Source organism: Cupressus sempervirens, chromosome 11 (genome assembly GCF_028749045.1).
Source record: "Cupressus sempervirens isolate cs-2001-9-10 chromosome 11, ASM2874904v1, whole genome shotgun sequence".
Classification (NCBI taxonomy): domain Eukaryota; kingdom Viridiplantae; phylum Streptophyta; class Pinopsida; order Cupressales; family Cupressaceae; genus Cupressus; species Cupressus sempervirens.
The window spans coordinates 92,567,697-92,581,403 of NC_143128.1; the positions used below are offsets into that span (position 1 = coordinate 92,567,697).

The window sequence follows — 13,707 nt, forward strand, 5'->3', positions numbered from 1 at the left end:
AACCACTTCTTCTTCAACATTTTCTTCTTCGCCTTCATCCTCACTTTCATCTTATACAACAAGATTTATTCCTCTTCACATTTTTTCTTCCAATGCTTGCATATGTCTCTAGAGGGCTCTATAACCCTCAAGTTGAACACCTACGACTCTTCCACAACGCTTTCTTTGTGGAGCCATTTTTGCACTTCTCATAAAACCCTGGTTTAAATTGTCTCACAATCGACAATTTGTCCACGCGCTCAGCCCAAACCACAATCCTAATGCAAACTGCCTTCCAATCGATGATTCGTCTACAAGCTAGGAACTACCGCTCTAATACCACTTGATGAAGGGTGCTACCCTTAAACAACAGAAACTATAAGTAGCAAACCATTGACCCGATGGGCTATTATAACCCCATTCTAGATTCCTCAATCAGTGATCTACAGTGGCTAACCACAGAAGCCTCTATTTGCTAATGTATTGCCTCGTCTTAGTGTCTTTTAGGCCTTCATCACTGGACCTAAAGTTTGGATAACCAAAATTCATATCGAAGATTTGCAATAAATGCATCAATACATATGATATGACAATAAAACTCATCTTGGAGGTTGATATGTCAAAGATGAACGTCCACATATGAGATTAGAACAATCTAAGCACATAATATCAACTTACTAAAATTAGCAAGTGCCCACAAATAGAAAATTTGTACAAGAATACCTCTTATTAAAAACACAAAAATTGGAAAACTGAAATTAGAAATAGTTTTTGGTGATGCAAGATTTCCCTTACATGGATGCTCATGCATCACACTTAAAGAATGACAATCATACTCAACATTTGTTAGAAAGTAATTCAAAACCAACAATCCTAAGGAAAAAGAGGCATGGTCTGGTGAATATGGAAAAGCTCTTAGCTTTCATGTGTTAAAGTATAATAAACCTACTTAGGTTTAGGAAAAGCATATTATCCAATGTTTGTATTAAGGTCAATGATCTAATAACATGACTCAAATAATGTGTTATTGATTTATTTTTTAAGTTTCTTAATATTTTTGCTAACTTTCTATAGAAAATTTAATGTTTTGTTTCTTGCTTTTACATCCATTGAATTTTTTATGGGAATGAAGTTTAAAATGCTTACACTTGATCAATTGTCTAACATTGTAACCCAAAAACAAAGGAAGTTCATTTAATGAGTCTCATTAAGTCTACTAAACCACAAGAATAGATGACATGTGAACTTAAAAGAATTAGAGAATTCTAAGAAGTCACGAGAGTAAAAGGAACAAGCCACAAAAATTTAACATGGCCTAAATACAAATATTTCTCAAAAAGGGAATCGTTTATGGAGAAGCAAAAATGTGTATATCTCAAGGACTTAAGGCATGATTGAACATTTATGTGCTTTGAAAGACAATTTAATGGGTTAAAACATCCTCTACATTAAACTAATATCAAATTGCCTTGAACTATGCCAAAGGGATCATCTCCTTCTTCAAAGCTAGAGAGAAGCAAGACATAAGCAATCACGATTATAGACTCCAAGCCAAGGAAATAGCTCCCTAATTCTAAAGTTCCAAATCATATGGCTTCATAGTAAAGCATGTTCTCTTCATTCAAGACTTTGTTCCATGCCCTTTTTAAATAGTTAGCAATACACGTGTTGGCAAAATAGGATCTATTGACATTGAAATACAACCATAATAATGTCCTTGGATTCCTTTATTATCAACCAAATTATTGTCTAAAGATCAAGCATAGTGAGATAGATTGTCTGTAAAGCAGATATGTTGAAAAAGGAAAGGGATCATCAATAGTGTCCTTGGATTCTTTTATTATCAACCATTTTACTCTATCTAGTGATATAGATGTTTTTGTAAGGAGGATCTACTAACATGGGAAAGGGATCATCAATAATGTCCTTTGATCCCTTCATTGATCAAATCAAACAAAGTAAGATAGAGAAGTGTTGATTATACATTAGACTCTATCATCATTATAGATTTTCCTTGCAAGTATATTGTTGTAGCTGGCAATACAAATTTTCCACATTTTTCTGGTAATGTTCTTTCAAATGGTGTTCACATTCAAACATCTAGTGTTGACATTTTTAAGGATACAGAATATGGTCATTTGAACCTTGATATAATTTCATCCACAAAGGTTCTAGAGACCTAATGTTTATTTTGTTAAGAATAATGTTTCTTCTATTAAAAATAATGTTACTTCATCCATAGCTTCCAATGAATATTCGCAACATGACCATGGACATCATTTTCCAAAGATATCTCCTATGATGAAAACTTCACAAAGCTTGCAATTTTCTTTTATGATTCTTTCTTGTAGATTTCAATTACTAGCAAAGATAGTCATCTTTTCTTCTTCTATTAGCCTTTGTGTGCTTGAAATTTGAACAAAGTATATTTATTATGTACACCCCAAAATACTCTAAAATCCTACGTTTATCAAGTACGCCAATACAACTACAAGAAACAAGCTAAATAACTATAATATTTAGCTTTTACAATGCACATGTTACATCGTCATTCTTACTCCTTATATCTAATCGTTGCCTTTTTGCTCTCACAACTATTAGCACTTCCACGATGATTTCAAAGAGGTTGAATTATGTGATTACTTGAAATGCAACTAGATGAGAACTAGAATGCAAAAATTAAGATGAAGAGATATTTGGATGCAAGTTATATCCTAAGATAGTTCACGATGATGCTAATATGATGAAGATAACATCACAAAGCTAACATGAAGGTATGCCAACATGATAATGCTATGACGATGCTAATGATAAAATTCGAAGGCACATAACTAGAACTTGATAAGCACAAAACACAAAGTATTCTCCAGAATCTCTAATTAATCTCAAATGAATGAGAATAGGCAATTCATATCCTATGTATGAAAGAAATGTTCATAAACACAAAACAAAGAGAAAAAGTTATACGAAATAAACTTAGAATGTAATTTAACATCTCAATTGACGAGAGCTAGTCCTCAATTGAGCAATTAGGATTTTGGCATTTTCTTTTATCATGAATCTTAAATAATCTCTATCATGAGATTATATTCTTACATTTTTTTGACCTAGATGTTTTGTCCACCTGGCATTCTTGAATTTTTCTAACACCCACTATTTTATCTCCTCATTAGTGCTGGAGCACTCGTGGAGATTTGCATTCCATTTGTCAATTCACTTGTTTTATTTCTTCTAAGTTTTTTCCTGCATTAACTCGTCTTCAACAAACCATTTAGCCATCTTAACCAGCTTCAATTAAAAAGATCTCATAAGGTACTATTGACTTGACGACTAATGTTTAGATCTTTTTGAATTTTTTCTATTTGTCACTATTTGTGATTTGATAGGTTGCTACCCAAAGAATAACTGGTACCACCGATAGACCAAAGAGAATCTTCATAGTCTTCCAATCTCACAACTTAACCTTCTTGCACCTTCCATCCAAGTCCCGCCCACACACCAAATCTTTTTTTTTATATGGCAAGAGATATCCAGCTTAATTGAAGGTCTCATTTATCACCCCACGCTCCAAAGAAATAAGATGCTTTGTTGAAGCAATTGTGCGCACGGGAAAATTTCTTCATTCATTTTCTACGATAGCGGCTGGCATCTTTGCTTTCAATTGTTATAGTATGGATTATGATGGGTATGGGCTGGCACTTTGCATGCAGTTCTCAAGGAAAATGATGGTCATTTTGATTGATAGAACTATAATATCATCCATGCTCGTCTTTTGTCTTCCTGATTTGCAGCAACTGTTCAAAGCCGATAAAAATGCAAGTACACTATGCGATCATTTTTATTTCAAGTACACCATGTTCTTAATTTATCATTCATAGATATTTTCTAAAGCTATAGAAGATTACTTGTAAAAGTGGAGTGTATGAACTTGTTCAACCAATTAAGAAATGGATACATCGGAAAGAACTGTTGATAGTGATCAAAGGCCTTTCAGTATATGCAAGAATAAAATGCATTGCACCCTAGAAACTACGTCGTAGGCATGAATCGCATGATTATTTCAATTGTCACTGCTATTGAGAAGTGGATTCCTCTACAACCTCACTCCTGCACTAGTAGGGTTAGGGGAGCATCTTCAAGGTCGTTATCTCCCTTGAGATCTTCACTGGATGTAACGATGTGTCTTATTCATGTCAACCTCTCGTTGGAGTTCGTTTTTACAAATCAAGTGGACAAAAAGAAAACTCAGAGATAATTACAATAGGTTAATACAGGCCCTAATGAGATGATCCATCACGGAATGAATGAATTTCAAAAATATGCAATTTGAGTCCCCATGAATGATCCTGTAGATAAAATAATATGATTGAACCAACAGTATATTTCAAATTACGTCAGGATTCACACTTGAACCTAAATAAATTATTGAATACAACGATTGTAGGTTTCATTATGGTAAAATATTAAGTGTATAATATTTGCAATATGCTGTCACTTTAAAGCAATACTTCTTAAAACAGAAAAAGCATCTTTTAAAACAATAGAAATTGTCACATCAGACCAGGCTGTCATTTTTCACTGATGAAGAAAAAAGGTACGTTGTTGCTATCTATTAAACTAATGGAAAGCAGATGATTCTTCTGGTAAAACAATGAAACACCACTTCCTGTGAATGACTTCCTGAATGAATGCCAGAGTAAATGTAAGGAGAAATGATAATGAAGTTGCAACATTCTTCAGAAATTGGCAATTATGAATCTGTTCTTTGCATCCCTTACATAATGTTACATGTTTGAGTCAAGTTAAGCATTTTATTCCCAACAAGAAGAAACAGAAATCACACTTTGTTATTGCTGCAAAAACCTAAAGGCATTCCAAATAATCAAGAAAGAAATTATTCTACAGAATAAAGCACATTTTTTAAAATGCGTTAATTTGCAGAAGATACATTTCGCTTGTGTCGTAAATGTTTTGGCTTAAGTTGGTCCTGTTCTTTCGTACCATCTTGTTGATTGCTGATAGCAGCTTCTTGTGTGGTGCAAAATTGAGATTTGATCCTAAATCCAAACATCTTTGAAACTGAATTCCATGGGCCTTTTCCTTTTCCTAACTTCTGGATCTCTTGTTTCATGCTGGAACATTCTTTTTCAAGTTCAGAAACCCGCAATCTCATATTATCCATTCCCACTTTTAGAACCTGGTTTTCCCGAACTGCATTGGCCCAGCCTTCACCGCGCATAGCTGATGGTTGTATGGCCCCTTCATTGGAGATAGGAACATTTTGTCTCAGAGCCCGTGAAGTGTCAAGGTTGTCTGAGACTAGAAAGCAACCAGCAATAGAAGTCCGTAACTGTAATTGCTCAAAGAACAACACTTGAACCACCACCCGGAGTGGCAATCTTTCATTTTGTGCAGCATGGGTACAAGCCTCTAAAGAAAGTTTTTGACAATCCATAAGCCTACAAAGTTGTTCTCGTTCTGAATCAGTAAGCCAGTGGTGCGCCTGACATAGAATATCCAATAGCATTAAGATAGAAGAAAACATGTTTAAAAACTTGAAAGAATTACACAACATTTAGTGATAGATGAAAGGAAACATCTTCCAAAATTATTATGATAGGAAATTACTATGGGGTACTCAGAGTTATATTCATTCATATGGCACAACTGGAACATATCATCCACATATCTAAGAGTAGAAACCACCATTTTAACCCCTGTATGCCTTTAAAACGACAAAGTCAACCCACAATCTCTAATGTGGTCAACATCTAACTGACCAGGGGCTAATGGATGAGTATGAAGACAAACCATAAGTGACCTGATAAAAGCGAAGTTAGGGTTGTGTGTACTTTGCCCACCCTGTTAGAAAATGAGCCACGTCTGAAACACAACGGACCTCTCACAAAGGGAGCTGGTAGCTTGGTGAAAAAGCATACCAGTAGCAAATGGGAGGATCTAGGTTCAACTCCTACCAGGTCCATGAAAAGTTTTAACATGGTGTCAGAGCTAAGGTTGACAGGGCCATGCCAAGAGGCCAAAATATGAACCTGGAACACCATTAGTGTGACTAAAGGGTTACTGTTGAAAATGAGTCACACCTAACTCAAGCTGCACAACAAAGGGGACCAGTAATTCAGTGACAAAGCACCCAATCAGCAATTGGGAGGTCCAAGGTTCAACTCCTAGCTTATCCATTAAAAGTTTGTCATATCAAACAGAAATCAGAATTGTACATACAATATATTCTTTAAAAATGTCATACATAATACAGTGCAATGTCAAGGTTTCACTCATCTAATACTGTTTTTCTTCCTCACCTCTTCCCCTTCCTCATTTTCTATTGACTTGATATGCTCACATACCAATACTAAAACACATCTTTCGTGATGATAAGAATACATTACATTTGGATAAGACTGTTCCCCATTAAATTGGAAATCATAGAAAACGAAAATTAGTAGATTTAGGGTTAGCTGCACTAAGTTCATGGTATCATTGCCTGTCATGATGAATGAATAACAGTGATGTGCAGGGAAGATAGTGAGAGGGAAAGGAACACAGTTGATCCCACACAGATTAGCATACTAGGTCATAAGGCCACATTACCATTCCACTCAGCTTAGAGTGAAGGATTGCAAGAAACAGTGTTGAATGGCTAGTTGACCTCACCAGAAGCTTGATGGACTATTTATTGGGGGCTAGATTCAGTTTCTGTACATATCTGTAAAAACATCTTTATAACAGAAAGATATGTGAAAAAATTTAATGGCAAGCTGAACAAAGCAACTCACCTGGGAAGTGGATTGCAGGGGAATAGGTTCAATTAAAAAAAAAAAAATTCAAGAGAAGCAGAATAAAAATGGCCCGATCAAATTAGAATGTTTTGGCATGTCTGAAATATCCAGTCGCAACAGGATCTAGGCTAGACAGTAGCAGTTAAGGTAGACTTGAATAAAATAACTCACTTAGCTGTTTACCGTACTGGGTAAAGAAATCAAACAGCGCCAAATGTTTACCGTACTGGGTAAAGAAATCAATGCACAAACAATAGATATGAATAGCAGAACTTCTTATTATTATTCGCATATGCCAAACAGTACATTATGCTTGAATGATGATTTACAATAATCCCGAAAGGTGTATAAATAATTTCCGAAGAACCTTCCCGAAGGGGTCCATCGGCTACATAACAAGAACCTTTCCAAAGGGACCCATCGGCTACATACAAGAACCTTTCCGAAGGGTCCCATCGGCTGATACATAATTTCTACCGACAACATTAGCTATGGTTGAGTTGTGACTAGTTGTCCCTGTCTACCTGTGCTACACAAATATCAAATATGCGGTTTTAAAGGCTCAAGACCCAAAGACATCAGAACTCTCCACAAATGATATGTCATTTTCCAGCTGCAATTGCATCAACTAGTGAAACAGAAGCACAATAAATGCAACTGCTACGGTTGGGAACATCCCCAAAAAGGTCTATGACAACTCAAGGGAGCTTCACGCCCAAAGTTTAAACCTTTTTGCTTCCTTTTAAATTGTATCCATTGAGTTCACAACTCCAATACCTCTGTCATAGTAACCTCACTCAACCAAAGGGTAAGAGTTAACCATAAAGTATGGACATTCTTACCAAATGCCAATGTAAGCAAAACCTCATGTCTGAAACAGTTTGGCAATCATTTGATAAATGCAAAGTAGCCAAATAAACCCATGCCCTTTCTTGGGCACATTCTGCCATACAAAATACAGATACGACTTGGATAGCATACACCATATCCACATGGGGCCAAAAAACTAACTTTCCCGCCATGTTGCATACCATGCTATTTGATTTTTTTTTAAAGTTTCATGGGAAACTTCCCAAACTTGATTTTAAAAACTTCATTCATGCAATTTTTTATTTTATTTTTTCTGTTTTATTGTGACTTCATATTTTGAAGTTTAGATTATTATCAATTATTTACTCTCTTTTTTTAATTTTTCTTATATAATTAGATTTATTTATTTTTCAATTTATAATAAATTACCTTATTTTTATGTAGATTCAAACGACATTATTGATAATTTAATTATGGGTCATGGTTTTTTTTTCATATATAGTAAATTGCTAAATCAATTTTTAAATACTTATGTAGCAAGTGTTTGGATGTTGCTTTTAAAGTAATGAAAACCTACTCTAATAACTTAGAAAATTGGTGTTAAATATGTGCATGTGTTTTCCATGTATGTCATATCCAACTATATCCATAAAAGGGGTCTTAGAAAATAGTCCTATATCTGATTTCGTATCCATATCTGTATTCACATGTGCCCATGCAACTGTGGTTAAATACATTACTATAATGAAGAAAACAGAAGTTACCTTTAAATATATATCAATAGCACGATATAGACCATCATCCAAAGGTCTAGCATAGTCAGGAAGTGCTGCTGCCAGCGACTGGAATTTGGGAAGCTTCAAATTGACATCCGGTGCAACCTCTGCAAGGTAACCATCCATCAACTTTGCAACCATAGTAATCGGGGTAAGTGATGGAGAACCAATCAATTGCCCATCATCAACTGAACAAGGTGATGCATCTTCAGATGCTTGATCCAACACAAGAAAATGATCTAGAATCCGGTGAATACAATCAACATCGTACAGAGTTTCCATTGCATAGGAGTAGTTGGGCACAAGAAGATCTTCCAGAGAAGCCTTGTCCAACTGCATCCCTATTCTTTTCTCTAGATTGCTTTTACAAGCAGAGCTTGCATTCAAAATCATTGCAGTACGCAGCAGTCCAAACAAAAACCTGGTGGATGCCACACCCTTTTGCATTGGCAGCATAGCCTCAATAGATTCAAGAAGATATCTTTGATCATCTTCAGATGGCGTAGTAGACAATGAAATGGCAGAAAAGCGGCTGCTATTTTCTCGAACACCCTGGCGCCTATTAAGACCAGGGAGATATCGTTTAGCATACATTGTCAAAGACCCAGAAATATTCTCGGGTCTGATACCCCTAGCTTCCATTGCAGAAATCAGCCTCTTATACAATTGAAGACTCAGTCCAGTGACATCTTCAAACCACCAATCCGAACTAGCATTTTTTGGCCTGGCTCCTGTACTGATTCCATTCCATAGAACACTTCCTCCAGGACTTTGCATGGCTCCATGCTCCATCATAGGCCATCCAAACAAGTTTGGATCAGTGCAAGCTTTGGTGGCTACAGAATCAACACATCTTTTCACAATATGCAATTGTTCAGCTTGTGGAAGCACATCCTCACAGCTCTGAAGTGCCTTGATGGAATCTTTCCAGCTACGAAGCACCACTTGATTCAAGAAAACCTCTGTCTGAGAAACCAGGTTCCCCTCTCCGTATTCTTCTGTCATCTCAAGATAGTCTGCTGCACATCTTAAAAAAACAACATTTGCAGCAGTCAGCTCTACTTTTACTCCATAACAAAACTTGGCTGCAAGTTCAAACGCATTTGGTCCACCAGGAATATCATGCAACTTTATAGCACAGCCCTCCTCTTCGTCATCAGAAAATTCTTCAATAAGCCTTTCCAATTTCCCACTCCGTGATAACAATGGAAACTGCAGTCAATCAAAAAAACAGTGAGTCAGATACACTTAAAACAAGTAGTAGAAAGGAAAGTAAATCTTACATTTCTTTACAACCTTGCTGAAACTTGTAATAGCCAAAAGAAATCAACAGTGAATATTCATGCTTAAAGAATTAAACTGAGTTCTGTAACAAATTTTATTGAAATGATCAAGGATTATTGCAAATCAATCATGAATTGAGTCCCATGACCTCATCCGATCAACTTCCTTGAAAGATGGATGAATTCACTCTGTTCAAAGTTCAAACTAGTAAAACAGAGAAAATTTAAGATATAGAATACTGCAATATCATATGATAAGGATTGAAGACTACTTCCATGATTTAAAGTTTTAAACATCTAAACAGTTAACATTAGCTTTTATGCCAGCAGCAAGTAACATCTTAAATATATGACCAAAAGAATATAATCCTTCTGATTGTAAAAGCCAAGCCTGATACAGTACATACGCTTTGTAACAAATTAATAACCTATTACTATTTATTGACTCCATTGACAAATAGCACCTGCAAAACTACTTTGGAAAAACTGTGGCTACTTGTTTCATAACTTAAGCAACTCTTCCAACAATTACGGTATCTTCCAGATGCTTTCTCCCTTCTAATTGATAATAAAGAAGTTGCAACAAATCCATCACTCAGTTTACATTCTCACACAAACACAGTTCTTAACAGCCAAATATATCAAAAACAGTACCTGTCTTACCAGTCGAAAATCAAATTACTTGGCCATCATACACAGCTTGAAACTTATTCCTACAGTGAATTAAATCTGCTCATTTACAAAAATAAAAATCTCATGCACCCTACGCTAAAGCCTTGTGTGCGTAAGAGATAAGGAGAAGAGAATCACCTAAATTAAGTGATAACGTAAGCCTCGACAAATATAAACACCATTCGGAATCAAATTAAGGAATACAAAAGTAAATATTAGATAGTGATGAAAATAGAGTCTAGACTTTTAATTTTTTGAGTCTAGATTTTTAGCGTGGGCAAGCATATTCCAACACTAAGCCCAAGAGTGGATGTATACTAGAGCCTTCCTCTTTGCTTGCTTAGTGATTTGCTTGTACCTGGTTTCCCTATCAATGTCTCAAACTTCCCAAAGACACATCACCTTGCAGAATTGAGCTGGGGCTATGAAGGAGTTTCTTGGTCCTATGTCAGTGCTCTCTCTGCCTCCTTACATGATGCAACTGCCCTCTTGGCCTCCTTCATGAATCTCTTAGCCCTCCTCTTACACCTCAAACCTACTCGTAAATAGGAAGGATGCTGAAATGGCAGATCTGATATAATATCAGTCTACCAAACTGCAGAGTTCTTGTGCATAGGTGCTGAACAATCCTATGAATCGCCTTAGTTCTTTGGGTGGTGTTGCTAACTTGCTGCTATATTTCCTGATGATTTGTGTTTGCAGATATAACGGAATGCTGAGTTGGTGATGCTTGAACCATCCCTTTCTTCAATCAGGCCTTCTTCATTTATAATACATCCTTTCTTTGAGAGTATGCAACCCTTTGAGAGTGGCTGTAATTTGGGAAGAGATGTGCCTCTTGATTAACCGCTGGCTAGAAAGCCTTATTTTCTTCCCTTGTTTGCACATTTTCAGGGATTGATTAACAGCATAGTTATTTTATAAGATCGCTGATTATTATTAACTTTAATTTTTGTTTATATTGAAGATTGCTGATTTAAGTATTCAGAGTGTTTGCTGCTGTTTGCAATCAGTCTTCCTGTTCATTATCGGTATCCTTAACTATAATCTGCTGTCTTTGGTCACTGCTGTTTATCATAATTTAATTGTCATTTCTTAATTATCACTGCTCTCTGCTACGTATGGCAGATCACTGGCTCTATAGAAAATGTATTCCTTTTGCTGCTTCTTTTGACCACCTGATGCTATCTGCTCATCTTCTGTATATAATCACTGACTCGTATCAGTTTTTATCCATCCCCCTTGTCATGCCAATTAACAATTTATTTATATTTTTTTTTAACATAACTTAAACTGTTGTCAGTTGGCCTTAATAGTAATACATTTCTCTTTCCATTGTCGGCTAGCATTAGATATAGAAATTTAATATTATAATTATTAATGCTAGTCCGCCCTCCTTAAGGTGCTGCTATCAGGGGTATAAAGCTCTCATCTCAAGCAGGGCATGGCACACTACTTAGAGGGGCTTAGGGAAAGATAACATGCACATAAGCTGAAACTTCCAACCAAAGGGAGGGAATCACTCCCTACATCCCCAAAGATAACTTCAAAAAGCATAAGCAAGCACTGCACCCTATTGATCTTGAACTCATTTAAGGGCTTCATAAAGATGGCCAGATCCTATTCGTCCACTCCAAATACCTTTCCGTAGCTCCATCTTCAATGTAGTGGCAAATTGAATGCCCATTGACCTTAACATGTTTGGTCCATTGCATATACACTAGATGGTGAGTAAACAAGTTGGATGGGAAGTCTGCAGAAAACCAAGCTCAAGAGATAACCCCCTTAACATGATCTTCTATGTTATGATTACTACTATTATTCTGTCCTAGTTCCTTTGTTCCCTGATAACTATTGTGAGGTTTTCACTATTAGAATATTATAATGTTTCTTTAATCGTCATCTTAGTTAGTCTTTAGTTTATTAAGTAATCTCTATTTCCATCTTTAATTCACAATTGTTTCTTTTAGAACATCCTCTTTGTAAATCTATATAAAGAGCTTTCATCTCCTTTGTTTAATACTTTAATACAACTACAACAACATCGATTTGCCGTAACATTGTATCAAAGCAAGATGATGTATCAGAGCAAGAAGATCGGATTTCATAAAATTTGGTGGATTTTTTTAAGGAAAAATAGACTCTTTTGATTTGGAATTTTTTTCCAAAAATGTGCTTTTCAATTTTTACAAATAAAAATCATTAGAAAACTTTTGTGGTTTGTCTTCGAAGATTTTTGCTAGAAATCACAAGCCCGGTTAAGGGTTTTGATCCCATGATTTCTTGGTTGTAGCCAAAGTCTCTGATTTTTTAGGGTTGTATGTAGTTGCATGTGCTGGTTTACCTTGCAAAGTCTTTTGTTTTGCAGCCCTTAAAAATCTCTCATGGGTTTTCATAAATTTTTCCCTTAATAATTTTATGATGGGTTTTCATAATTTTTTCTCTCGAAAAGTTTCAATTTCTGTAATTCGCAAAGTTGTATGGAATTCCTTTATGGGTTTAAAATTTTTCTTTCAAGAATTATCTGATAAAACTCATTTTTCCTAAAAAAATGAAGCTTTGTATTGTTTGGTTTTGATTGATTTTTCACTTCAAAAATTGTGTTGAGTTTTCGTTGATTTTGTCCTACAAAATCATGGTTTTTTGCAGTCTATTTTGGAGCATCATGCTCACCTACAAAGTTTGTAGGTTTGTCGATTTTTCCTCAAAATCGTGCTAGCTGTTTTCGATGTTTGTCTGTCTCCAAGGAAGAGTAGCTCCGTTATCCAACATCAAGTTGGATATTTTGTGATAATTTTGTCAGAGGTTTTGCTGATTTTGGGAGGGTTAGTGGCAGGCTCATCTCAGTAGCAGGCTCTTGTCTCTTGTTGCAAAGTAATCTGCAGAAGGGGGCACCCTTCTCTGCTCTTTTATCGGTGAATTTTGGCTTCTTGGTTATTAACATTTTGCAGATCCAATGAGGGTCTCAGCAGCAGCAAAATGTTTTGAAGAATTTGTGACCAAAAGACATCAGTTGGACAATGACTATTAAGGAGGGGTAACAGAATATTATAATGTTTCTTTAACAGTCATCTTAGTTAGTCTTTAGTTTATTAAGAAGTTTTTATGTCCATCTTTAGTTTATGATTGTTTCTTTTAAAAACATCCTCTTTGTAAATCTATGTAAGGAACTTTCAACTCCTTTGTTTAATACAACTACAACAACATCGATTTACCATAACAATCATTGCCCCGTTGCAAATGGGGACGCCCTCTTTTACTAGTAGGCTTAGGTGTTGGAATAGATTTGGCAACAATCTAGGTGCAAGAGGTTATGTTTGGGCAAAATCTGAAAATGATCCAAGTGTCAAGATGGGAGTAATTTTGCAAAGTATGGCTAAATCTAGGCAA

At 35.7% G+C, this 13,707-nt stretch overlaps 1 protein-coding gene across 2 annotated transcripts in view; it reads right to left on the reverse strand.

Moving 5' to 3' along the window:
* Window positions 1–4,698: 4,698 nt before the first annotated feature.
* LOC149528383 (Phototropic-responsive NPH3 family protein) overlaps window positions 4,699–13,707 on the reverse strand; it is a 36,740-nt gene continuing 27,731 nt past the window's right edge. For both annotated transcript variants that reach the window (XM_089811849.1, XM_089811850.1), the window contains 2 exons: window positions 8,351–9,574; window positions 4,699–5,482 (listed from right to left, as the gene is read on the reverse strand). In XM_089811849.1, the coding sequence (XP_089667975.1) occupies window positions 4,910–5,482; window positions 8,351–9,574 (1,797 nt within the window). In that variant the 3' untranslated portion in view covers window positions 4,699–4,909. The remainder of the gene's footprint in view (window positions 5,483–8,350; window positions 9,575–13,707) is intronic.